This window comes from Maniola hyperantus, chromosome 1, assembly GCF_902806685.2.
Source record: "Maniola hyperantus chromosome 1, iAphHyp1.2, whole genome shotgun sequence".
Classification (NCBI taxonomy): Eukaryota; Metazoa; Arthropoda; class Insecta; order Lepidoptera; family Nymphalidae; genus Maniola; species Maniola hyperantus.
Genome location: NC_048536.1, coordinates 7,658,735 through 7,684,185, shown reverse-complemented (window position 1 = coordinate 7,684,185; position 25,451 = coordinate 7,658,735). Strand labels below are relative to the sequence as shown.

Genomic DNA, 25,451 nt, shown 5'->3' with positions numbered 1-25,451 from the left:
TAGTAATAAATCATCTAAATGAGTACCCATAAATGTGAAAGTATGTTATTGGGTTGTTGGTTTATCCTTCAATCACGTCGCAATAAAACAACGGATGACGTGATTTTTGCATGGGTATAGTTAAAAACGGAGACTATGTCTTAATCCAATCTCAGAGCTCCAAGACAAATTAGTAAGTAGGTAAATCATTAAAATATAATTATAAATCACTAAAAATGTTTCTACCTTATGGCAGTTAACTAGACTATTTGAAACCATCCAACCGCCAACCCCAAACCGGTTTCACTAGAAAGGCAATAATGCGAAGATGGTTTTAGAGATTAGTTTTTTAGCGTAGTTACTAGCACACGCCAGATATCCACTAGTACCTATTATAATCAAGCGTGCTCCTAGTTTAGAAAATGTAAACTGAAGCGTCTTCTATGTATTTCAACCAAGTATACTGGCAATATTTTTTTCAATAATACCAACATACAGATCATGAAACACCTCCCCCTCCAATCGAATTCCATATCATTTTGCTGTCTTTTTATTTTCCATTCAGCCTTCTCGCTCGCTCGTCGTCTTGTCGTGTGATCGTGCTCGTTGGATCAGCAACTTGCTCTCGGCGGACAAAGGTCTCCCTCTGACCTTAATCCGATCCTTTGTAGTGCATTATTATTATACAAAAATATTTCATTATTTGAAGAAACAATTAATTTTAATCTTATGGATAGGGTGTATAGGTATTGAAAATAAATTAGTCTAATTGAAAGGTTATCGTAGTATTAAAATAACATTGAACATGTTAGTGACGACGACACGTTAGAGGAAATAGTGTATAATAGCCAAAAATGAACTTGAAATATAATACGTGTATGATTTGTGTAAAAGAACTGATTTTATATCGATTTATTGTCTTGGAAGTATGAGCCGCCATTTTGTAATGCTACAAGCTAGGCGTGGCACATGATTGTGCAACACGTCATCCGCACCTTTGTTGAAATTTAACACGCAATATCTAAAGCATGGTAAGTTTTTCATAGCATTTTAATATTATAATATAAATATATAAAAAACTTCGTTTTAGCTTAGGTACGTCTCATTCGGACACTGGTTCTCATAGCAACCTCTGCTAAAGCAAATAATGACCAGAAATATCTCTCATGGATCCGAACTTTATATCGACAAGATAAATATTTAAATAATTGTTTCCTAGACCATACGCTGAAGTTCACACTTCGAAAATGTTACGAAGATCTTAATCTGCATGACAAATAGACTAGGTATTTAGGAAATTCTGGAATGGTACATGATGCATTCTAGCCATTTATGTTAGCAGATGAATGCTTTTAAATACCTACTGTATTTATTATTTCCATACTAGATACAGGTCATAGCCTAAAATAGATTGAAAGCAGCTTCCATGCTATATCTTGCGGAACGAGGTCGCTATCGCAATGGGATTGCGTCATCGCGCAGATTTATAATGTATATCAACACCGTTCAATGCTTTTATCATACTGTTTCCAGTCCATATTGATGTTCGAATCTAGTTAATAACTGAACTATGAAACACATTCACCATCGGTAGATTTTAAATAGGAATGCAAGGTGACTTTTTGGCGTGGACTTTGGACTCATTAAGTCGAGCGTCCATGAACTCCATGATGCGCAACCGTGGGGCCGGCGGGGCGTGACGTATCGTGAAAACCGGCTTTCTCTTTTGTGTTTCATATTGTGTAGTATTGCAGACCATCCCTAGAGCTGATTATAACCAAGCGTTTGCGATTGCAGTATTTTTGTGTTTGCATTTATCCAAGATTGAATCTCAATAGATTCTCAACAATAAGTAGGCATACCTTTATTTCTTAAATGTCTTGCAAAATCAATAAAAAATTCTGTAAAATTAGTTACTAAATAATTGTATTTCCATTCTAGTCTAGTGTTTGTCCTTGACAATCGACATAGTGTTACAACAGTATAGTGTTATTTTTTAATGACCTTTCAAACTTAGTGATGCAATTAAGTACTGGTTTCAGAAGTAAGAATTTCCAGGTTCGATTCCTGGTTAAATTAAATTAGGATATTTGTCTCTAAATTATAGCTTATTATTGGCAGTGTTAGACATTTAAGTGTTACAATATAATTGTTCTTTGTTACAGCCACGCATTGATCCAATCCAGTTGTTGAACTGCCTCAGTGTGCTTATGTCGCCAAATGGTGGCATCAAAAGCAGGGACGAAGTGCATAGACTAGCTGGGTAAGATAGTAAATAATTTGTACTAACTTATAGGAACTATTTAGTATATTTTTATGTACCTGTGATTAGTTTATTTATTATTATATCCTGGTTTCCATAACTGCCTCATTACTGCTATCCTTTGGCTGAAAAGCGACCAACCTCAAAAAATTGATTTTTAAATATCATTGAAAACATGTGATTTTTAAAACATGATGTTTCAAAAAAGCTGTGCTATGTAAGACTAAAATGAATCCTTGGCCCTATGAAGCATACATTTCAGAAGCATCAGTTATTCTAAATTCTTGTTTTTGGGGATAACTCAAAAATTATGTTTTAGTTGGCTGCTTTTTAGCAAAAGGACTGCTGATTAGTTGTTTAACATTCATTTCTTTTTGTTTCCAGCTTAATGACCAAGTATTCCAAGAAGCTAGTATCTAAGTGTATATACATACAAATACTTAAGTGTACAGAAACTGATTTGTTAGGATTATTCATGGGGTCTGGTGGCTGGAGATTAGTACACATGTGGCTAACGGAGAGCATAGTTGCTCAGAACTGGCCACTTGTCCGAGAACTATTAGAGTTATTACTATTATGTCCTGTTGATATTGAACGACTTAAAACTAATAACTGTCCTAAACTTGTCAAGGAGCTGTCTAAGGATGGAAATCATTTTGGTAAGTTGTACTTAGTATTTATGGATCAAAATTTCTACTAGAAAGAGTAATTTATGTATGTAGTTAAAAATACTGAATTATTTTATATTATACTAGATGATGCCTGCAACTTTGTCCAGTAAAATCCTGTGGGAACAGCTGTAAAAACCTAGCAGACAGACAGACACATAGACACACTTTTGCATTTATAATATTAGTACTGATTGATCATTGCATCTCTAGATCTAGGAATTCTATGGTTGAATTTTTAAATGTGTCTATCAATAGGGATGTGTCTACCAATATTATAATTGCTAAAGGATGTTGGTTTGTCTTTGAATCACGCCACAATGGAGCAAAAGAACGAGGTTATTTTTTGCACGTATATAGTTAATGTCCTGAATATCATAGGCTACTTTTTATCCCAGGAAATCAATCTGTTACCACAATCACCTAGTAAGATATAAATTAAACATTTTTAATTTTTATATCTTCAGTCTGTCTTTTATATCAAAACTAGCGACACGCCCTGCCATCGCACGGATAGCTTATTACAATTTTCATAAGGTTTATAGTTTTTTTATAAAATAAAATATAGCCTATGTCACTTAGGAATAATGTAGCCTTTCTACTGGTGAAAGAATTTTCAAAATCGGTTCAGTACTTTCAGTGATTACTTCCGAAAAACAAACTACAAACTTTACCTCTTTATAATCATAGATAAGTCCACAAGATAGAATGCATTCAATCAAATATCAGGGATATTTATCTAACTGAAATATAATGTTAATATTTCTATTTTAGTAATCAGAGCCCTGGCTTCGAAACTTGTTGAACAATGGCTTAAAACAGTCAAAGGAGAACAAGTAGTGACACTACAAATATCAGATATACCACAAATAATATCTGAGGCCCAAGTGGAATTAAAACCAGAGGTTATCAGTATAGATACTTTAGACAATGAGGTGGAAAAGAAATCTGTAGATTTAGACAACTCTGTCATTGTTGAAAATGGTATCAAAGAAGAAAAATCTGAAATTGACTCCATTAATTCAGGAGAAGTTAGTACTGAACCTGCGGAAACGGAGGAAATCATAATTGAACCTGACATTGTGCCTGTATTGAAGATTTCTATGAAAAATGGTAAACAGGTGGTATCACAAGTTGAAGAAGACGATAATAAGGTGCTAGAGGATACACCTGAGAAAGATAAAAGCAAAGAAAAGCATAGGAGTAAGAGTAAAGATAGGTCACATGACAAAAACAGGAGCAGTAGCTCTTCAAGATCATCCAGTTCCTCCAAGCATTCTAGCAAATCATCAAGTGATAAACACAAAAGTAGCAGTAAAGATAGCTCTAGTAAACATAGTAGTAGTAAGGATAAATCAAGAGACAAGGACCGCCATTCATCTCATAGTTCCAAATCCAAAAGCGGCAGCAGCAGCACTAGTAGTAGTAAAAAGAGTTCTAGTAATAGTAGTAGTAGTAAGTCTAAAGATGAAAAGTCTAAAGATGAAAAAAGTGAAAAGGTGGTATCTGATAAAGATAAGGTTAAAGAAAAAGATGCAGATAAAGAAAGGAAATTATCTGTAGATAAAATGGAAGAAAAAAATTCTAGTCCCTCAATACAGAAACTAGGTAAAATACCAAAATTGAGTGATGTCAAAAAAGAAAAACCTTCAATATCTATTGAAGTACGGAAACCTGATGAACCAAAACCTAAAACTGTCAAAACATTTCATTCTAAATTTAGGAATCATGGTCTGGCAGAAGAAATTAAACCACCACCGTCGAGGGCGGCATTGTTAAACAAGAAGCCTCCTCCTCCTGCATTGCCTCCGACAGTCTCAATTCCCAAGAGGCCATCCCCTGTTCACAATGAACCGCCACCAGAGAAAAAGCCCAAGACAGTAGAAATTACTGAAAAACCTGGGGCTATAAAATTAATTCCACCTAAACCTAAACGTAAGTATCATTTTAAATACCTGTTTTCAAATATTTTACTAATATTTCTTATTTTTTCAGGAAACCTTGGTGACCACAAATTCCGGTTACTAGTTATTAAAAGTGTAGTGAAATTTATAGTTAGCACTGTCGTGTGTGGTAAGTCTAAAATGCATAACTTGACGGGTTTCATAATACTTGTTTTGAAGTTACCTGTAAAGAATTTGTTTCCAATAAAGGTTAAAAATTTTATAAAAATCTTTCGTTGAAAATTTACCTGAATCTGTTCAAAGACATCTTAATGAGGTGGCCGGGCCAGCAGTTCAGTAAAGCACACGAAGATCCATTGCAGACCGTTGGGGGACGACGCCGCATCTGTCACACCCGGCAGAGTGCCTATGGAGAAACGAAGTAATCTTACTAGACAAATTTAAAGGAAACTTTGTTGACTATAACTAGCAAAGTAATTGCTGTGTATACAGTAACAATTAAATGAATGTTAATGTGCCCTTCAAAATAGGTTCTACAAATAATAAATTCGTTCCTACTAGAATAATATTATGAAAGATACAATATTACAAAAAGTTTAGGATCTGTCTTTTTGCAAAGTACACTATTGTGGAAATAGCTAATTAAATCTATTGTACCTATCATGGTTATTATACTTATGCAATTGGCTGGAAATCTAAGTAACTCGTTTCTTTATTAGGTATTTATGAATGAATCTTAACAGCCGCCAGAGGAATATTTAAGGAAGTTTTAAGATTCTATAAAGATTACATAATTCACTCTACAAACTTGAAAAAAAAGGTTCAATAAAGGTTTCTTTTGTAAATAGAAGACAGTATAGTAATATAATGCAAGCATGGATGATCATTGATCATAATAGCCTGATCACCACTACCTTGCACGTGAATGTAGCTAAAATTAATTGCTGCAAACTACAACATATTGTTGGTCAAATTAACGAATAATGGAATAATATAAAGAGAGATTGTTATCGATTGTTAAATAAACTAATTTAATAAAAGTAGGCCCTATTCCCATTTTCAAATAAGTACCTACCTAGTATAAAAAATGCATGCCTATAATCCTCAATAGCAAGTGGTTTGAGGCAGAGCAAAATCCAAGTCTTCAAATTCCACTCTATACCTATGTATATTATGGTAGGTGGAGTAACTAGCTCAAGCATTTCATTTATGGGAAAGGAGGAATGTTGGACAATCGAAGGGGCAGGTCAAGTCGCATGGAAAGTTTGTTTATATTGAGAAACTATATACCTATAATAGAACATCGATAAACTTCGACAATAATGAATAAACACATTAGTCGCTATACAGAAGTTACCTACCGGCTTATAGATTCAAACCTATTTGTAAATAATACAAGTGGGTTCCTTGCTTGAGAAAAAACATGGAATCAAAAAATTAGGATAAGTTCAGTTGTCAATTAATTATGTTTCTATTCCATTTTATTGAATTGCTATTGTTCCTACGACAGCTTCGAGAAAACTCAGTATTTTAGAAATGGTGTTACGTATGTTAATTTTAAAAAGCCGTGAGAGCAAGTACCTAAGCTAGATTGATGAAAATCAAAAGAAATCTTTATTCTAAAGAACCTATTATTACAAGATTTACTGAAGAAAAAACGACCTGAGAAGCACGTCGTAATCTGGCAAGTTAACGCTATGGCGGGAATCTAGAAAGTTTCTAGGCGCACAGACCTGAAATAATAGAGAGCCAGCGCGTGTCAGGCCTTCGTATTTTATAAAAGCTGTAAGTTTCTCTGCGTATTATCCCCAACACTGGTAAGGAACATTTGTTTGGACCATGGTGGCTTTGGGAAATAACAGGTAATAATGTTGTAAAAAATCTTACGTCAAAGTAGGTATAAAGTCTAATTTTTATATTTTTTTCCAAAGAAAAAAATTAGACCATACTTTGACGTAATTTTTTTTTTACACCTTCATTGGGGCTAATTCCTTTGCACTCAATCTCTAAACTAAACTAAAATGGCACGTCTAAATCTATTGCTATCCCTTTCATAATGTTCCTTGCGGAAAAGGATGGCACTAGATTTAGACCTGTTAATTTAGTTTAGTTTAGAGATTGTGTACAAGAGAATCGGCCCCATTCCTGTTTTAAAGGCACCATGATCCAAACAAACGTTCCTCCCTGTGTTAGGAACAATACGCACAGCAACTTTTATAACATAACGTACACGCTGGCTCTTAGTCCATAAAGCCTGAAACAGATTTTTAAAAAATGACTGGCTGGCAATACCTACTTAGTTTTTTTGTATCCACCTGCCCGTCATGGTAATCAGTTAGTCTTTTTTTAAAATTAGGATTCCGTACCAAAAAGTTTAATAAAAAGCGGCCAAGCGCGAGTCAGACTTGCGCACCGAGGGTTCCGTATTAGTCGTATTTTTTAGACATTTTGCATACGATAATTCAAAAACTGATGAAAAAATATAAAAAAAATCTGTTTTAGAATGTACAGGTAAAGACCTTTCATATGATACCCGACTTGATTAGTTATCTTCGAAAATTGACAATCCTAATTATTAGATCATGACCACAATTTTATTTTTTGTGTGATGTAACCACAAATTCACGGTTTTCAGATTTTTCCCCGAAAGTCAGCTATAAGACCAACCTACCTACCTGCCAAGTTTCATGATTCTAGGTCAACGGGAAGTACCTACCCTGTATGTTTCTTGACAGACAGACAACAAAGAGATCCTATAAGGGTTCCGTTTTTCCTTTTGAGGTACGGAACCCTAAAAAAAGGAACCCATGGAAGTCTCCGTCTTTTTACCCGACTGCGGCGAAGCCCAAAAAGAGGGTTGTGTGTTTGGTGTACGTATGTCCGCTCCTAACTACTCAACGGCTCAGCTGACTGAGTGATTCGTCTTGATGGCGCGAGTGACAATTGGGGTACATTAAATGGGGATTTTATTGTGCGGGTTGAATAAGGATGCATACAAACCGCAGTCGGGAGTTTTTTTATTTATCTCGATTATATTTTTTGGGTTCGTAAAATATGTACATGAACTCTGCGGGCAGCAGATGTGTGAGGCTCTGTAGCCGCAACACCTGCCGCCCCTAATGCAGTCTTCAAATTCAACAAGTTTTAGATACAAACCATGTTAACATATTTTAGTCCTTATGCAAATTGTGTAATTTGCACTGAGCAGTGCAAAATTACTAAACAGGAATTGATTTATCCCATTTTTCATAATTGAACAATTCAGTGTGAAAGTTACGAGATTAGACACGGTAGATAGGTACCTACTACCTACGCATTAAGTACACAATTTCAAGATTACTAAACCAATTTTGATAATTCTTTTGTAGGTGTACTTATATAATATTTAACAGGGAGATCCTTGATTCCAGTTTTTATGTAGGTACCTAACTTACCTACAATTTCTACCGTAACTTAGATTTTTCACAGAGTCAAATAATAATAACTAAATATAAGAGACTATGCATCTAAAATTGCTTTCATACAGTCCGTATTCTATTTTAGATTAGAAGCACTATCAATACCCAAGTAGGCATATTTTCAGCTGTAAAGCTTTTTTCACTAAGCACTTCAAAAAAGGATCTCAATTCCACGCTCACCTAAGAGGCACACCCGCACCTACTATATCTACTCTGTAATTGCGTCAATTCGGAATCGATCATTTCTCCTATGTACGAGTAGTTGTGTTGGCCACAAGTGGTGTTGAAAATCTGATATGCATATTTGAAGATGCCTGAATGACGGAGCTCTTCAATGGACAACAGAAAACAGTGCCATACTTAATTAACTTCGAATGGAATTACTAATTTTTTCCAAATATACCTACTTACCTACCTGATCGCGATTTCGTTCGCGTGAACTTAGGTTTTAAAAAGCTCGTGGGAACCTTTGATTTTCCGGGATGAAAAGTAGCCTATGTCTATCTTCAGGTATTATGAATACTTACTATCCATGTAAAAAAAAAACATACAGTCTAATTGAGAACCTCCTCCTTTTTTTTAAGTCTGTTAAAATTACGTCTCTCCGTAGCGGCGTTGCGTGCACACTTTCGCATCCATACTAATTTTATAAATGCGAAAGTGTGTCTGTCTGTTTGCTAGCTTTTCAGGGCCCAACGGTTTGACCGATTTGGATGGAATTTGGTACAGAGTTAGCTTACATCTCGGGGAAGGACATAGACTTTTTATCCCGGAAAATCAAAAAGTTCCCATGGGATTCTTAAAAACTTAAATCGTCGTGGGCATCATCTAGTTTATAATAATGGTAAATAAATAATAGATAGGTAGTAGGTACATGTAGGTCTCTATAGTCAATTCAATCAATATTTATATTTAATCCGATTAGTTTTCCGCAATTGTTAAAGTAGTCCATTTCATCAAGTTTTATTCTTATCTATCTATTATAGAAAATATATATCTTGTAACCCGAGATCCCACGGAACATTTTGGGAAGGTGCTTGATAAAAGCTGAAAGTTGTTAGGTGACAAACTGAAACTTCCGGCGATTCCATTAAAGTTTAAATTTAAATTAACTGCCACATAGCTATTTATTTAAAAAACTGAATCTCGACTAACGTAACGTACCATGGCCCAGGCTGGCAAGTTTTCCATACATAGGCAGAAGAAACAGGATAGTGTAGGGTTTTATCAAGCGCTTTCTCAAGGATTTCCCGCGGACTCTTGTATAAAAACAACCTAATGTCCGGGGTCACACTTTAAAAATTTCACGATTGTGACTTCGGACCCTTTACCGCCGCGACGCTCATGCGAGTACCTGCCATTCTAGATAATAACTGGTAAAGTGCGTGTCAGAATACGGTAGGGTTCCGTAGTCACGCTTATAAAACCATCTTATTGTAAAACCAAAATACTAAAATAAAATACACCTATTTTTGTGCAATTGTTTTATTGAACACTGCGTCGATCATTAGAGCTAGTAGTGAAAGTACTGTTTCTAAGCAAATTTCGACTTTATAGCTCTATCTATTAGTTTCTGAATAAAATGACATTGACATACGAACGGACAGATGGACTGGGTACAACTAAAGGCTTCCTTGTTTTTACTACAGAACCCTAAAAAGAGGTCCCTAACAATGGGTGGTTTTTGTGTAATCGAAACAACAGAACAGTGTAGCGCCCCTAGCGGAATAGTTTTAATGTAGATACTTACAAGTTCCGTTATTCCGTTGAAGAAAAACTATTTTGTTACCTAGGTGTATTTAAAATCTATGATTTATCGTTAATAAAATATTACGCTATTTATTAATACTATAGCGATAAAAACGCAACGCTTGAGTATGAAATAATTGAAAAAAATGATTTTGTCTATATTATTATTATATTATGAGTTGGTGCCCGCGATTACATCTGCGTTTAGCGAGTAGGTAGTCCATGAACTATGATACTTTTTCCGGTATATAGTGCAGCTTATGTCCGTTCCGGGGATGTAATTTATCTTCAAGATCGGTTCAGCGGCGATCGAGTACCTACAAGGGTGGATACAGACACGTTAGGATTTCTAATTTCTGTGTGGATCCACCAAACTTCCCACAGTTTTATCATTTTAACTGAACCGATTTTAATAAAACTTTGACTAAACTTGTGAATGGAAGTTTTGGTGATGGAATTTTAGAATTGAATGGAATAGGTACCTATCTCGAAATCGGGGAAGTCAAACAGATAATGTTTTACGTTTCCAATTAGTATTTTAATTTGTTTTTGCTAGTCAAAATTAGATACCTACCTTATCAAACTGATCGCACTGCGTCCGATGTGAAGTTCAATTATATACCTAGGTACCTAATTAGTGAATTTCGTTCAATTATGTTCACGAACCTACAGTAATATTTTTATATTGGTTTTTTATTTACATAGATTTTTTAAATGCCTAGGCTAGGATATCTACGGACCTACATTATCAGATTTACTTTGTTCACAAAGTTTATGAAATACATACTTGAGTACATTTGACTATCTACAACTTGTAAATGATAAAAGTGGAGTAATAACTTGTCACATGACACATCACTCATCTAAGTTTATTCGACGTAAACCACGACTATGCGGATCATAGTTTCATCAAAATTGGTTTAGTTCAGGACAACGACAAAGAATAACTTAAAAATAGTTGGGTTCCATATACTTAGATAGGTCTGAAAAAAAAAAGGTACTTATTTGACTTAAAATTTACAAATAGGTTTCTATAGTACTTAAGTTTTTATAATTTTTAACTTAACTTAAATCAGGTAACACATTTATAAATCACTTGCCTCTATAGAAGTCCTGATGAAAGTCTAGATCTTTTCTGCCTTTCAACTGTTACTTTACAATAGCCAACCTACATACTTTAATACGAAGAAGTAGTTAATGGTCACAAATGAAGAGTTTGCGTAGTCAAGACATTGATTTCCGCCAATTTGCACATGGCACATCATATTCATTTTGTCTACCATCAAAATCCTTTTTTAGCAACGTCTGATTCGTCGAAAAACTTTATTTTTAATCATCCTTACAATATGATCTATACAAAATAAACCCGTCATAAATGCATTTTAGACCATCTTATAATATGTAAATTATTTTTTGTACAAATCGTGAGTGTATGACTTGATCTGACTGGTGTTTTTCTTTGTTACAGCTATGGTTCTGCAAGAGAGTGATATGTTCATGGATGCATTAAATAAATCGGCCACAAATAAAAAAGAACCCAAGAAAAGAAAACGACGGATAAGTGGATCCAAAGATACGCCGAACGAAGGTTCTCCACCACACACCCCAACAAGTCCAAACAGTGAAAGTAAATCAGTACCTCCAAGATTTTATCAAGACACACTTGACGAAGAAGATAATAAAGACAAGAGTCCTGATAATAACGATAAGAAATCTACAGACACTAAAGAAAATGCGGACACAGATGTTTCTGAGGAAAAGAAGGTCGAAGAAAATATGGACACCTCGGAGCCGCATACGTTAACGGTTAACGGCCTTAAGGGAGTGCTTTGTTATCACAAACGGAAAGGTCCCAAGAAAAGCATTAAATGGAAGCCAGATACAGAACTGGAAGAAATTCAATACTTTGAACTTGATGAAACTGAAAGGGTTAACGTAACAAAGACGTTTACTGACATGAAGCATCTAGAACGAATTCACGAAAGGGAAGCTTTCGAAAAAGCTAGGAATCTCATTAATGATGACGTAATGGAAGAACGGACTAACTGGAAGCCGTTAATACCAGTCGATGCTGAAGGCCAAGTTCACATAGAATATGGTAAAAACAGCAAAGAAAAAGATATACAAGCCATTCGACAAAAGGGCACACTGCAGCCTCTTTACTTCCATAAAGCAATGATACCAGACTCGCCCCATGAACCAGATCCTGAGACTCATACATACTCCGAACCCATAGTTATACCCTTAGAGGATGCCACTGGAAATCAAGACAATATCAGTGATTTTAGAAATATGCCATGGCCAGAACCAAAAGGTAATGCACCTCCCGCAAACAGCAGCAGTATGAACGTCCCGACGATGTTCCCCGCAGGCATGTCGCAATTCCCAAATAACTTCCCTCCTGCACAATTTCCTGGTGTGCCAGGTTTTCCACCAGGGCAACCGATGATGCCTGGAGATTGGCCGAATGGAGTTCCTACTATGATGCCTAATGGTATGCCAGGTCCTATGCCGGCACCAGGTATGGCTCCAGGCTCTATGGGTCCTAGCCCCATGGTGCCAGGTCAAATGTTGCCGGGCCCAATACCTCCAGGAAATATGCCCCCAGGAATGATGGTCCCACCTGAAAATATGATGATGGGTCCGGAAATGTTTGTGGGACCCAATATGTTCCCTGTTCCACCAGATGGGTTTAACATGCCACAAAACATGTTTCCTCCCGTCGACTTTAATATGGTCGGGCCTCCCGGTCCAGACGGTTTCGCCGGTCCTGGAAACTTCAGAGGTGCTATGCGGGGACGTGGCGCTGGCAGTTGGAGAGGCAAGCAATCTGGCAGTTGGGAGGGACCGCCGAGAGGCCGGGGAGGGCGCGGTGGAGGCGGTCGTAAAACCGTTTGTATATACTTTCAAAGGAAGGGCTCATGTCGACAAGGTGACAATTGTACTTTTTTACATCCTGGTATCAACTGTCCATATTAAAGTTTAAGATGTTATTAATATTTATATAGCTTCTATAGTATACCTAAATGTAAATACAAAGAGACTATTATAATAACTGGGTGTCATATGAATATTGTAATATAATATACCTGGTTCCAAAAGACTGCTTAATGTAAATAGTTATTTTTTGTATATACTGTAAAGATTGATAAGACTTTAAAAGTAGTTCAACTAAAATAAAAAAGTTTTTTATTACTTGTTTCTTTTTTAATGGGTGAATATTGAGAGCTATATACTTTAGAGCTAGCGCACCACGGTCAATTTTCGTACGTTTTTCCCCGCAAAATCTGTGAACTATAGAACTATATGGAAGCGCGCGCACTGCGGAATTAATTCCGCACCGGATTTTGATACTTACGGAATACGGATTAGATAGATACACGGAACGCACCGCAACTCACCGTACCGTGGTGCGCGCTAGCTCTGTGATTGAGAATAATTTATGGAACGCTCCAAACTAAAGACGTAGTTACTTAGTTTATTCATGGTTTTTATTTTTAGGGTTTCATGCCTCAAAAGGATACTGCCAACGGGATCCTATTATACCTATTATACTAAGCTTCTGCTCCGCTATGCATCCGTCGCATCCATCTGTTTGTCAGCGGGCTGTATCTCTTGAACCGTAATATTAGCCGTTCATCGTAACTTGACGCGTGGGAATATATTGGCACCATTGCTTTGTTTGCTTTATTCCTTAAAAATTAGGGCTTATTATTGTGTGATTTGCAATGGTGCCAACATATTCTCACGCGTCAAGTTACGATGAACGAACAATAGGTACCTTGAGTTGAAATTTTCACAGATTGTGTATTTCTATTGCTGCTGTAATAACAAATAATTAGAAATTCAAAATAGCCGCCAAGTAAATTTTAAAAAAATATATTAAGTATTTAAAATTAACTAATCTTGTACGGATTTTTTTTTATTTGTTGTTAATACACATTCTGTAAAAATTTCAACTCTACCTATTACGGTTCAAGAGATACAGCCCGCTGATAGACAGAGGAGGCTTAGTAATAGGATCCCGTTGGCACCTTTCTTGTACGGAACCCTAAAACCAGTTAAATTTATGAAGTAGGTACATTTTAACCTGTTCTGAATTCTTCATAGTTTAAAAGAAAATTTTATGACTAATTTTGAAATCTATAAAGTCGCTCGTTTACTTTGGAGACAATTTACATCAAATAAAACCCTATTGGAGTAACCTAGAGCCTAGAGTCTCAATAGCTCAACGGTTAAGGAACGGACTGAATTCCGAAAGGTCGGTGCGGTCCGGTTAACATGGCTAATATGAAAACAATCATTAAAAAATTCATATCTCCTAAACTACTCGCTGAACATACGTCATAAGGTGACTTGAATCTCAGAACAAGGACTGTTAGAAGTAGCCCTATTGCCCTATTGTGACACTTACTGTTAGGCGAGATAGCTAAATACATTTAAGCTCTTGTTAGAACGTGACAAAATGATTATGCTTTGTCCTTATCACCGTAGACACTTTTTTGTTTGTCAAAATGTATTTGTACGTGAGTATTTGACAAACAACGTGAAGTGTAGAAGGAATGACATTTCACAAGTAAGAAAATCTGCTTGAGCGAGAGGGAGCGAGGGGGCCACGCTAGTTGCAAATCTGTAAGTGAACCCATAAAGTGAACCATAATGATTGGTTGATAAAGGTGTTGATAAGAGATTACGGAGATATATATATTTTTTTTAAAAATTTATTTTACGGCCCTGGATAACAGTCCTTTAAGGCCTGTACGGAGATACCACCTTAATCTACGCGGAGATTACTTCTCTATGGAGATAATTTTTTTGGCGTGGCTTTATGGCTCTGGGGCTCTAGCCATGAATTCTATACATTATTGTATAAAAATCGACCGAAAGGAGTAGAATTAAGTGAGGGGCGCCACTTTTCGTTCGGGTAACACCATCTACCTGCAACCAAACAATATTGTTATTGTTGGTTGATTGCTTATAGTCGTTAGATGGATTGATGATAGTTGGACACGTCATAAACGTTCCTACACTACGACAAGGCTCGCTTGGCACTTGAATGACATTGACAGGGGGGCGCTGTTGGTGAACAAAGGCTTAGAATATATTTAAATAGAACAAAGGGGACACTTGACGGCAACGTTAGTTCCGATTTTCACCACGCGCCAAGATAGCCTTGTAAGACGTTTTCCTAAGAGTCTATGGTTTGAGTAGACTCTACACTCTCTCTGGTACCGCAAGCATTTTAGTTCCAAAATGCATATTTAATTTGAACTCCAAACGGTCGCACTATATTATTCCCATAGATTATTCCAATACCATAGAGTATTTAATTAAGTGATGGCCGTTTCGATCATTATAATAATCGATGAAGGCAATAATCGTATCTGATCCAGAATCGATTCTGGTCGGTTATATTACTCCGTTCACAAATTATTTTGAGTTTAATGACTTTATAAAGGCAAGTTTTGATCATATTCAATGTACTCTGTGGTTTTCATGAAACAGTTAATTTTTGACAACATGTCCGAAATGCCTTCTATATTGAGGGAAAATGAATAATATGACGTCTTAAACTGTTCTGGCTTTTCATAACTAGGTGAGGTTTAATAATAATTGATTACTATTTAAAATAAGCCATGTGGGATCTGGGATCTGGGAGTCCATCGCACTATATTGATCCAAAAAGACTTATGAAGGTTTTAGGCAATGAGAACTAAAAAGAGAATTTAAAAGTAACACAAGTAATCAAATTTAAAAAAATAGGAGTAAAATAAAAATTGAGAATAAGTTGAGAATTAAAAAGCTGTGTTCGTTTGCTTCTCTTTTTGCGCATGGCGCACCATAGACTTAAAACAATTATGGTGCGCACATAGAAACTTGAAGCAACTGAACACGACGTCTTATACCTAAAGCGCCGTATTCACCATCCATCTTGCTGTACGTCCCGCCAAGGTCAGGCACGATGCACGATGCAAAAAGACCGTGAATAGGCTTGCTGTACAGCAATAATTATAATTGTTTGCTAGATATGCTGGATGAATTTTGCATCCAGCGCCCCCACCACCGCCCGCGTCGTGCAGATAGACAGTGAATCAGGAGTAAAATAAATTTTAAGGTTTATGTTAATATTGTAACCAAGTTGAAAAAAAATATATTTTATTCTAGATAATTATATTATTACATCTACGTTTTTAATATCAACGAAATATGACACCAGACTTAAGAAAACTAAAATATGAAATAATAGGAAATATTTATATTCTATCTCAGTCTTTTTTATAGTGCCACTTTATCATTTCATCGAGTTTCAAAACACAACCTTTGTAAAAGTTTTCACTTCAAAAAAATATTATTGAAATTTTATAAAAAAAATATATGGAACAGTTATTATTATTGACATTATTAGGTAGTGGTATTTTTTCTCATAATCGATTATGCAAATCATTATCGATTGCTACCGATCGTTTTCATAATCGATTTCGCACATCATTATTTTTAATTCATCCCTGTATATTATTATACTCTTTGTTTAATATGGCTGTTCTATGAATTAATGGCGTCCTTGTGAATTTGATTATATTGTGATTTGTTAGGTTGTAAAAGAGACTCGTGCGATATAAATTATCTTTTATTTTATTTGTCATTGCGCATTTTACTATATTATTGATTTCTTCTGCATACAAATCAGGACTTCAGTGACACAGCCCGCGTCCCACGATGCGTCGTAAGAGTGAACGCACCGCTAGTAAAAAATCAAAACCTTCTCCGGAAAAGAAGGAAAAGGTTGAAAAAGCGAAACATACTAAACGAAGTAGAAAACAATCATCATCGTCAGCCAGTGAGTCTACCGAGGAACCTCCACCTGTAGTTGAAGCCGCTGAGACTACCGAAACAAAGCCCACTGAACCTCTGAAGACAAAGGAAGATGGTTCCAAAGAGTCACCGGATCAGGTATGGCAAGTTAAATCCGCCGAGACCTCTGGAGATGTTGGTGAAATTCAAAAGCTAAAATTATGTCTCGCACGCCCGCCTTCGACACCTGAAAGGGTCGATAGATCGCCTAGGAGCAAAAGAAAGCACACTCGAGCTACTAGCTCCAGTGACACTCAGAGTGTAGAAGGCGAGGATAAGAAAAAGTCAAAGCGCCGTTCCAGACGATGTACAGAGTCAAAAGACGTCGAGAAAAACGAAGGCCAAGAGGATGAAACTGAAATTGAAGTAAAAGATGCATCAGCATTTAAACCATCAAAGACAGAACCAGATCAAAGTGTAAACCAAAGTACATCTTCAACTGATGAAACATCCGTGTCGACAACTAATGAAGAAGTTAAATGTGACACAATAGAACCCAACGAAACAGCCAATGTTGAGGAAAACACAAAAGAAGAAAAGACCACTGACACTGAGGTTTCAAAAGACACTGAAGCTTTAATAAATACTGAGGCTTCGAAAGACAATGACGCTGCAAAAGACACTGACACTGCAAAAAACACTGACACTGCAAAAGACACTAACACTGCAAAAGACACTGACACTGTAAAAGACACTGAAGTTCAAGATAAGACTTCGAACAGTGAAGCTGTAACCACATCTCCAAAATCAGATATTGGCAAAGAGCAAAAAGATAATATATCTTCTTTACCCAGTGGAGAAAGTCCACATAGGAAAAGGAGTCTTTCAGCTGAAAAATCTGAGATTTTAGAATTGCATGCTGAGGAGAGTCGTTGTGAATCTTCTGAAGTGAGTTTTAATGAATCTCAGGATGCAAAATCAAAAACGTCATTGGACCAGGATAAAGATGTAAGCAATTTTGTTCCAAGTGAGGTAAGTATTAATAAAAGTACAACTGAAATTTCAGGGCAACCAGCGTCTAATAGTGAGGACAAAATTACCTCCAGCAAAACTGAGGTAGAGAACAATAAAAATATAAAAAAAGGGTCATCATCACCACCAGGCTCCATGCAGGATGATGCTTTGGAAGTCTCGATAACAGCAAGTGGATCTAAAAGTAAAGAAGAAAATTCACAAACTACACCAGATATTCCCAATGGGGAAGTAACACCTCTGGTCATTAACAGAAAAAGAAGATGGGGCTCACGTCCTAGTAAATTGTCAACACAAAAATCAATAACAATTTCTACTGACGTTCTAAAAGAAATAATACCTGATGTCAAGCCTGTAGAATTTGAAGAAGTGATTGAGGAGAAAAAGCATAAAAGGATAGGCGTACCTGAGAAAATTGACCGACCTGTACTACCAAAAATAATAATTGACAATACAGCCAGTGTGGAAAGTTATAAGAGGGAGAAAAAAGTGGAAGACAAAGATAAAGAAAATGTTAAAATCAAGGACACAAATCTTGCATTGACACGTAAAATATCAATAGTCAGGGAACATGACAGCATAATAACAAGACCGCCCAGTCCACCAAGACATAAGCAGTCTAGTATTTTGTATATAACAAACTTAGTGAGGCCATTCACTTTGCCACAGTTGAAAAATCTACTGCAAAGAACAGGAAGAATTGTTGACAATGGGTTTTGGATTGACAGAATTAAATCCAAATGTTATGTTAAATATGAAACTGAAGAGTGAGTATAGTTTTAACTGGCTTTTCAATTTTTAGGGTTCCATAGCAAAACAAAGAATGTTATAGTTTCGTCCAGTCTATCTGTTTTGTAAGTCTATCTGTGTGTTACATCCATTTTAAAAATAATCTTTGAGAGATGTAAGGTACAGTTATACAGTTTTTAACTGGGACAGTGGGGAAATCCAAAACCAAAGGAGGTACAGGGAAACTGTCTTAGAAACCTTTAGGTCTTTTTTTGTAAAAACAATTTTGGCATAGTCAATTTTTTGGTCAAGCGTGAGTTGACCAAATGTGAATTAAAACGTTTTCAAAATGTGAATTAAAAAAAAATTGGTTTACCCCCTTGGCTGACTTGTTGAATAGCTAATTTAATACCATTGAGGTTTTTTTTGGAAAAATTACCATTTAAGAAATAATTACTCAATTTTTTGCATCTAGCGTGGCTATGGAACTCTACCTTATTCATGCTTTTTTACTTTACCTTATAGGACATGCACTTGACCGGTTTTTTACTTGGCTATCGATAGTAATATAAATATAATACTTGTTACAGTCAAGCTGTAGAAACAAGACATGCTCTACATGGAGTGACATGGCCAGTCTCAAATCCTAAGACATTACACGTCGACTTTTCAACACAGGAGGAATTTGACAAAGCTAAGGCTAATGAAGATACAAATAACGCCCAAGCTTCAACCATTCCTGGCACAGTCGAAGATTGGCTTCGGGAGCAAGATATGAAAAGAGAAAAAGGGGAATTGGTACAAAAGTTTTGTAATCTATATATTATATAAAAGGAAAAGCTGACTGACTGACTGATCTATCAACGCATAGCAACTACTGGACGGATCAGGTTGAAATTTGTCATGCAGATAGCTATTATGATGTAGACATCCGCTTAGAAAAGGTTTTTGAAAATTCAAGCACGAAGAGGGTAAAATAGAGGTTTTGAAATTTGTGAAGTCCGTGCGGACGAAGTCGCGAGCATTAGCTAATCTATACATATATGTATAAAGAAGGAATAGCTGCTGACTGACTGACTGACTGATCTATCAATCCACAACTAAAACTACTGGACAGATCTAGCTGAAATTTGACATGCAGATAGCTATTATGATGTAGACATCCTCTAAGAAAGGATTTTTGTAAATTTAACCCCTAAGAGGGTAAAATAGAGGTTTGAAATTAGTGTAGTCCACACGGACGAAGACGCGAGCGCGAGCTAGTTAACTAATTAAATGTGGTCATTTACCCTATCATAAAGCTAACCTAAGATCATTTTGTAACAGATGAATAATTAAGTACTTATTCAATCATTCATTTTTTGAAGAAAATTGTATTTGGTTATTATTATAGGAAAAACCATGGGAGCGAAAAGCTGCAATGCGAGAGTGGGATGTTGGTAAAAATGACAAACCAAAGGAATTAAGCCGCCCAGATAAGAACCATAAAGTTGAGAGACCCCCTGAGAAGAGGAGACATCGAACCATTGAACGGAGCCCTGAGCCAGGTGAGAGGTTCACTTCAATAATTTATTTAGATAGAAAATCATTTTTTAAGGCAAGATGATAGTACATCATTTGATAAAAATATCTTGCATATTATTACAAAAATTTCATTCCATAAAAACCTCAGATTATATAAATTATATTATATAACTATGAAAACATTGGTGGCAGTTTTAAATATTTTGTACTTGACTACATATTGCTTTGATTGCATAAAATCAAGGTTAGATGTGTTTTAGGTGCTTGCAGCTTGACTACCATAGTCCATACACAGTTTGTATAGAATTTGTCATGTATGCTTTTAAACTGCAAATGTTTCGTGTCATTTTAATTTATAAGACGAGTGAATTGGCAAATAGATATTATAATTTTTTATAATAATGCAAATAAAAACTTAATATATAAAAGGAAAAGGTGACTGAATGACTGATCGATCTATCAAAGCACAGTTCAAACTACTGGACGGATCGGGCTGAAATTTGGCATGCACATAGTTATTATGACGTAGGCATCCGCTAAGAAAGGATTTTTGAAAATTCAACCCCTAAGGGGATGAAATAGGGGTTTGAGATTTGTGTAGTCCACGCGGACGAAGTCGCGAGCATAAGCTAGTTATATATAAAATAAAAATAATAGGCTTTTAATTTGTGTTCTAGCACGGAAGTTTAAGAAGAAGGAGGAAGAAGCGCCTGCTAAGCTGTTGGATGACTTATTCAGGAAGACAAAAGCAACTCCTTGCATATATTGGCTACCGCTGTCAGCCGAAACTGTAAGACATCTTTTTTAGTGAGTTTAGTGCTTTACCCATTGTTCCATCCTTAAGATAGTTAAGTGATTATGCAGACTAAGGCGCAAGGCACACCGGCAGAGCTACTGAGGTTCAACATCCTCACTTGATAATAACTCCAGCTATGCTTTATCTACTTTGGTATAATGACGGTGACGTCGTTATGCCAATCATTATCATCATCATGATCATCAGCCGATAGACGTCCACTGCTGGACATAGGTCTCTTGTAGGGACTTTCACACGCCACGGTTTTGCGCTGCCTTAATCCACCGGCTCCCTGCGACTTGTCTGATGTCGTCCGTCCACCTAATGGGAGGTCTTCCAACGCTGCGCCATCCAGTGCGAGGTTGCCATTCCAGCACCTTGGGACCCCAACGTCTTATCGGTTTTCCGAACTATGTGCCCTGCCCATTGCAACTTCAGGTTCGCAACCTGTTGAGCTATGTCGGTTACTCTAGTTCTCCTACGGATCTCCTCATTTTTGGTTTGATAACATAGTTATGCCGAAGTAAATTTAAATCAAAGCTCATGTGTGCCTTGTGTATTATTTTCGATATACCAATATCGACAGTATTTTAGTGTTGAGTTTAGGTATAGTGTGCACAAAATAAGTAGTCCAATCTGAACACGAGGCCATAATTTTTTAATTCAGATACAAGTTAGCCCTTGACTACAATCGCACCTGGCGGTAAGTTATATTGTAGTCAAGGTAAGTGGCACATTGTACAACAGCAGATTTGAGTTGGGTTTGTGTATTTAATTTTTAGCCTAACCTGCACAAGCTGCCATGTTGCAATTTCAGATTAAACTAATTGTTTTGACATCAATAATTACTAGCTACTAGCTAGCTGTTTCTCATTGGAAACAGCTATTACCTACAGTACCTAGCTAGTTTACAATTAGTAACTTGCTAGTATCTAGTAGACTTAGGCTGTAGAGCCTATGCCCTAAACCTAGCGCTCACTAGGTTGCGGTCGCCTGTAGTGATTTTGGTGATGTTGATTATTATTTAACACTATCATAGCAAAAGATCGCAGCACTCCAACTGAGCCAAATTGTTAGCTTGCTAGGAGAGCTCAAGTTTGATCCAGTCATCTATAATAAGTCATTCATTAACACCATCAGTCAATTCTGTAGATTATTATGTGTGATGAATGGTCAATCCAGAAGCAATGAGTCACTAAAAGTAACACCAGGACCTATTTTAAAATAGATCCTTTAGGTTTTTCTTGTATGGCTGTTTAGATATTTTTAAAAAAAAATTCAAATACAAGTTAGCCCTTGACTGCAATATCACCTGGTGGTAAGTGATGATGCTGTCTAAGATGGAAGCGGGCTAACTTGGAACGTTTTATGATAACATTAAAAGTTAAAACCCATTATAGTTTATACAAAATGACTTCTCACGCGACATTCGAACTCTATGGGTCAACTGTCATGCCAAAACTACGGTTCACCTTTAAAATAAGGACTAAAATCGTACTTTTGACATGACATTTGACACATAAAGTTAATAAATTTTTTACTGTGCTGTTTCATTTTAGTATGTATTTTATTAACAGATCTTCGGGCTATATTCTTTTGTACATATTATTACTCTTTGATTCCAGATCGCCGTCAAAGAGGAGCAACGACGGCAGCACATGGCCGAGCACGAGCGTCGACTGCAAGAACTGCGACGTACTCACCGCAGACATTAGCATGGTCCGTCATACCGCCTACCGCCATACGACACATCCTCGCTTTCACGTGCATACACACATGCATTCACATTCACTCTCACTCACACACACACACACACACACACACACACACACACACACACACACACACACACACACACACACACACACACACACACACATACACACGAGCATTGCACTCATACAGTATGAACTACATTAACTATACTCCCATATTATACATCATAAACCTACTTATCATTTAATATTAACGCTTTGTCGCGATGTCGACATTTTTTTCCAGATATAGCTCACTGTCTTCAGTGACAGTTTAAGTACGAAATTTTAGGTGTTGCTTAGTAGAATAACATTAATTGTACGTAATACTGTAAGTTATATTAGATTTAGTGAAGACCTCTACAAATACGAAGACATAAATGATATGATGAAGCAGCAGAACAAATGAAATTTATATTATGCGAAATGTTATAGAAAGGGCAACATTGGAGGAAAACCTATCATTTAATTGGTCGATGGAGTATCGCTGTCGCTTGGCCGTTCGTGGCAGACATGTTGGATCTCCGCTCTGGAATGCGCGTCGTTCCCTGATTCGTCTCAATTATTTAGAGAATCAGCGTTGGATTGGGAGACTGACTTTTGTTCAGCAGCTGGGTAATATGATATCGGAATATTACGAGGACATTGACGAACACCATTTTTCCAAGTCATGTTCCAACATTGAAAGAATACATCAGTCTACAGCAAAGGCAGCAACTGACCAATACATGGTCCCACATGTCAAGAAATGATATGTGTCTTGATTCAAGACTCAAGAAAGATCTAATAGTGGATATTTTGAACTCGTCGTGGGCAATTATCAAATATAAAGTGTACAAAATACAAGAAAATCGTGTGAAATAACTATACCATTGAAATTTTAAATACCACTTTTTTAAACTTGAAAATTTGTCTCAAGTTGAATTGTAAAAAAATGATTTAAAAATTGTATGAGAGTATATCGTCTTCAGTAATATAATACAAATACTTTAATGTCAAATAAACGTTTCTTCTTTGATGTACTTACTCGTTTTATTGAAATATGTATGTAGATGAGATTATGTATTTATTAGAGACTAGAATATGCCCGGCTTGTATTGCTCACCTACATTGATGGTACAGTACGCGGCAGAAAATAATGTACATCGGCCTTTAGTATGACATTTCGGCTTCGTAGAGCGTTGTCTACCTATAGGTAGGAGGCCGTAGGAGACAGAATCAACGCTCTACGAACAACGCTCTGTCGTTGAGACCGACAAAACGTCATACGACGTTTTGTCGGTCTCAACGACAGACAATGCTCTACAAATCCGCTATCTCCTAGAGGTCGATGTACATTATTTTCTGCCATGACATACTTAGTACAGCAAGTATCGAAGAGGACTATGAAAAGTTTCATCTAGTCGGATGACTGAAACTAGAACGTATAGATACGAACAGACAGGCAGACACATACTACTACTACTACATACTACTACCATACCACTACCATACCATGCTAATATTAGAAAATTGGAATCTACTAATACCTGCTTACTAATTAGTAGTAACTTTTTACTACTTGTAAAAGTTATCTAATCAGTGCTGACCTAATAATATGGCATATTAAGAATTCATACAATTATATTATCATAAGATAATCTAGCATATCTCGGATAAGACAAGCTTTGATAAAAGATACATTAATAAGACAGTTGTGTTGGCGGGTCGATACCGTCAACCAATCCAAATACTTAGTGATAGGTATTAAAAAATCTCATGGTGAGTATTATTTTCTCTAGCCTAAAACAGTTCTTTTTTATTTGTTTTTAAGTAGGTTCCTGTATATTCATTTATTACAGCTACAAGAAATAATTTATTATCATTTTTATCTCTTATTCAATATCATTGACGATGATCGCAAAATAAGTAGTCTAATCTGAAGTTGCATCACTTGCAATTTGCAACATGGAGCTATTTGCGCAGGTTATAGATTGAGGATTAAAAACATAAGGCTGGCTGATACGTTTTTGTACAATACGTAGTCATTCGACGCGTGTTCAGGTTGGGCGACTTATTTTGCGCGCAAAAATAGTGCGCGTAGTGAATTCTACATATATTACAATAGAACATTATTATATTCTATTATTATATTAGAATATTATTATAATCACACTAATATTATAAAGGCGAAATTTGTATGTGAGCGTGTGTGTGTATGTTTGTTACTCTTTCACGCAAAAACTACTGATCGGATTTGGCTGAAATTTGGAATGGAGATGGATGTAAAGATCCGTGGTTCCCGTAGGATTTTTCAAACATACCTATATCCACTTGAACGATCATCTCTGTATGTAGGTAAATCAAATTTTTAGCAATTATAAGGTAACCGTTGGACAAACAAATAAAAACACACACATGGCTACACAAAACGGGTAAAACTTAATATTTTTCTTCAAAGTCGAGAACGTGGTTGGTATGGGCAGCGCTGGTCAGTGCGGTGGCGGCGCGGAACCCCTTCACGCTAGAGGACTTTGTGGCAGGAAGGTTCGCACAGCGCGGTTTTAATGGCACCTGGATCTCTGGTAATAAAACCTCTCAGTGGTGAGCGCTGTGGTCTTAAAGTGGGAGGTCGCAAGTAGTTTCCGGCAGGGCCTGGTATGCCGACAAACGATTTAGCGTAGCGATGTTACGTAGAAACCGATAAGGCCTGGTCAACGTTAGCCCGCTTCGATTTATGCATCGTCACTTACCTCAGTCAAGAGCTTTTTGAAAAAGAGCGTCTGCAATCTAAGTAGCAAAAGTTTTAAAGATGGCTAAAAAT

The 25,451-nt window shown here is 36.4% G+C and overlaps 3 protein-coding genes and 1 pseudogene across 3 annotated transcripts; all 4 read left to right on the top strand.

The window, feature by feature from the left end:
- Positions 1-551: 551 nt before the first annotated feature.
- On the top strand, positions 552-13,216 carry PNUTS (Phosphatase 1 nuclear targeting subunit). The gene is made up of 5 exons (XM_034984703.2): positions 552-1,010; positions 2,145-2,242; positions 2,627-2,901; positions 3,685-4,845; positions 11,490-13,216. Exons 1-5 carry the CDS (start codon positions 1,008-1,010, stop codon positions 12,998-13,000), a joined length of 3,048 nt encoding a protein of 1,015 aa, XP_034840594.1. The 5' UTR covers positions 552-1,007; the 3' UTR covers positions 13,001-13,216.
- Positions 13,217-16,540: 3,324 nt separating this feature from the next.
- Positions 16,541-17,965, top strand: LOC138404696 (enolase-phosphatase E1-like). The gene is made up of 2 exons (XM_069509320.1): positions 16,541-17,761; positions 17,880-17,965. Exons 1-2 carry the CDS (start codon positions 16,739-16,741, stop codon positions 17,931-17,933), a joined length of 1,077 nt encoding a protein of 358 aa, XP_069365421.1. The 5' UTR covers positions 16,541-16,738; the 3' UTR covers positions 17,934-17,965.
- Positions 17,966-17,980: 15 nt separating this feature from the next.
- On the top strand, positions 17,981-20,466 carry Acn (apoptotic chromatin condensation inducer acinus). The gene is made up of 4 exons (XM_069499517.1): positions 17,981-18,612; positions 19,165-19,372; positions 19,968-20,121; positions 20,459-20,466. Exons 1-4 carry the CDS (start codon positions 17,981-17,983, stop codon positions 20,464-20,466), a joined length of 1,002 nt encoding a protein of 333 aa, XP_069355618.1.
- The window catches only part of LOC117996259 (uncharacterized), a 40,589-nt pseudogene continuing 35,116 nt past the window's right edge, over positions 19,979-25,451 (top strand).

Excerpts from the sequence above, each read along its gene's own strand:
- PNUTS (XM_034984703.2), top strand. Across the intron at positions 2,243-2,626 it reads GAAGTGCATAGACTAGCTGG|CTTAATGACCAAGTATTCCA; the intron begins GTAAGATAGTAA and ends TTTTGTTTCCAG. Across the intron at positions 2,902-3,684 it reads TAAGGATGGAAATCATTTTG|TAATCAGAGCCCTGGCTTCG; the intron begins GTAAGTTGTACT and ends TTTCTATTTTAG.
- LOC138404696 (XM_069509320.1), top strand. The coding sequence starts at position 16,739 with ATGCGTCGTAAGAGTGAACGCACCGCTAGTAAAAAATCAAAACCTTCT. Across the intron at positions 17,762-17,879 it reads GTCGTTGTGAATCTTCTGAA|GGCAACCAGCGTCTAATAGT; the intron begins GTGAGTTTTAAT and ends CTGAAATTTCAG.
- Acn (XM_069499517.1), top strand. The coding sequence starts at position 17,981 with ATGCAGGATGATGCTTTGGAAGTCTCGATAACAGCAAGTGGATCTAAA. Across the intron at positions 18,613-19,164 it reads GTTAAATATGAAACTGAAGA|TCAAGCTGTAGAAACAAGAC; the intron begins GTGAGTATAGTT and ends TACTTGTTACAG. Across the intron at positions 19,373-19,967 it reads AAAGAGAAAAAGGGGAATTG|GAAAAACCATGGGAGCGAAA; the intron begins GTACAAAAGTTT and ends TTATTATTATAG.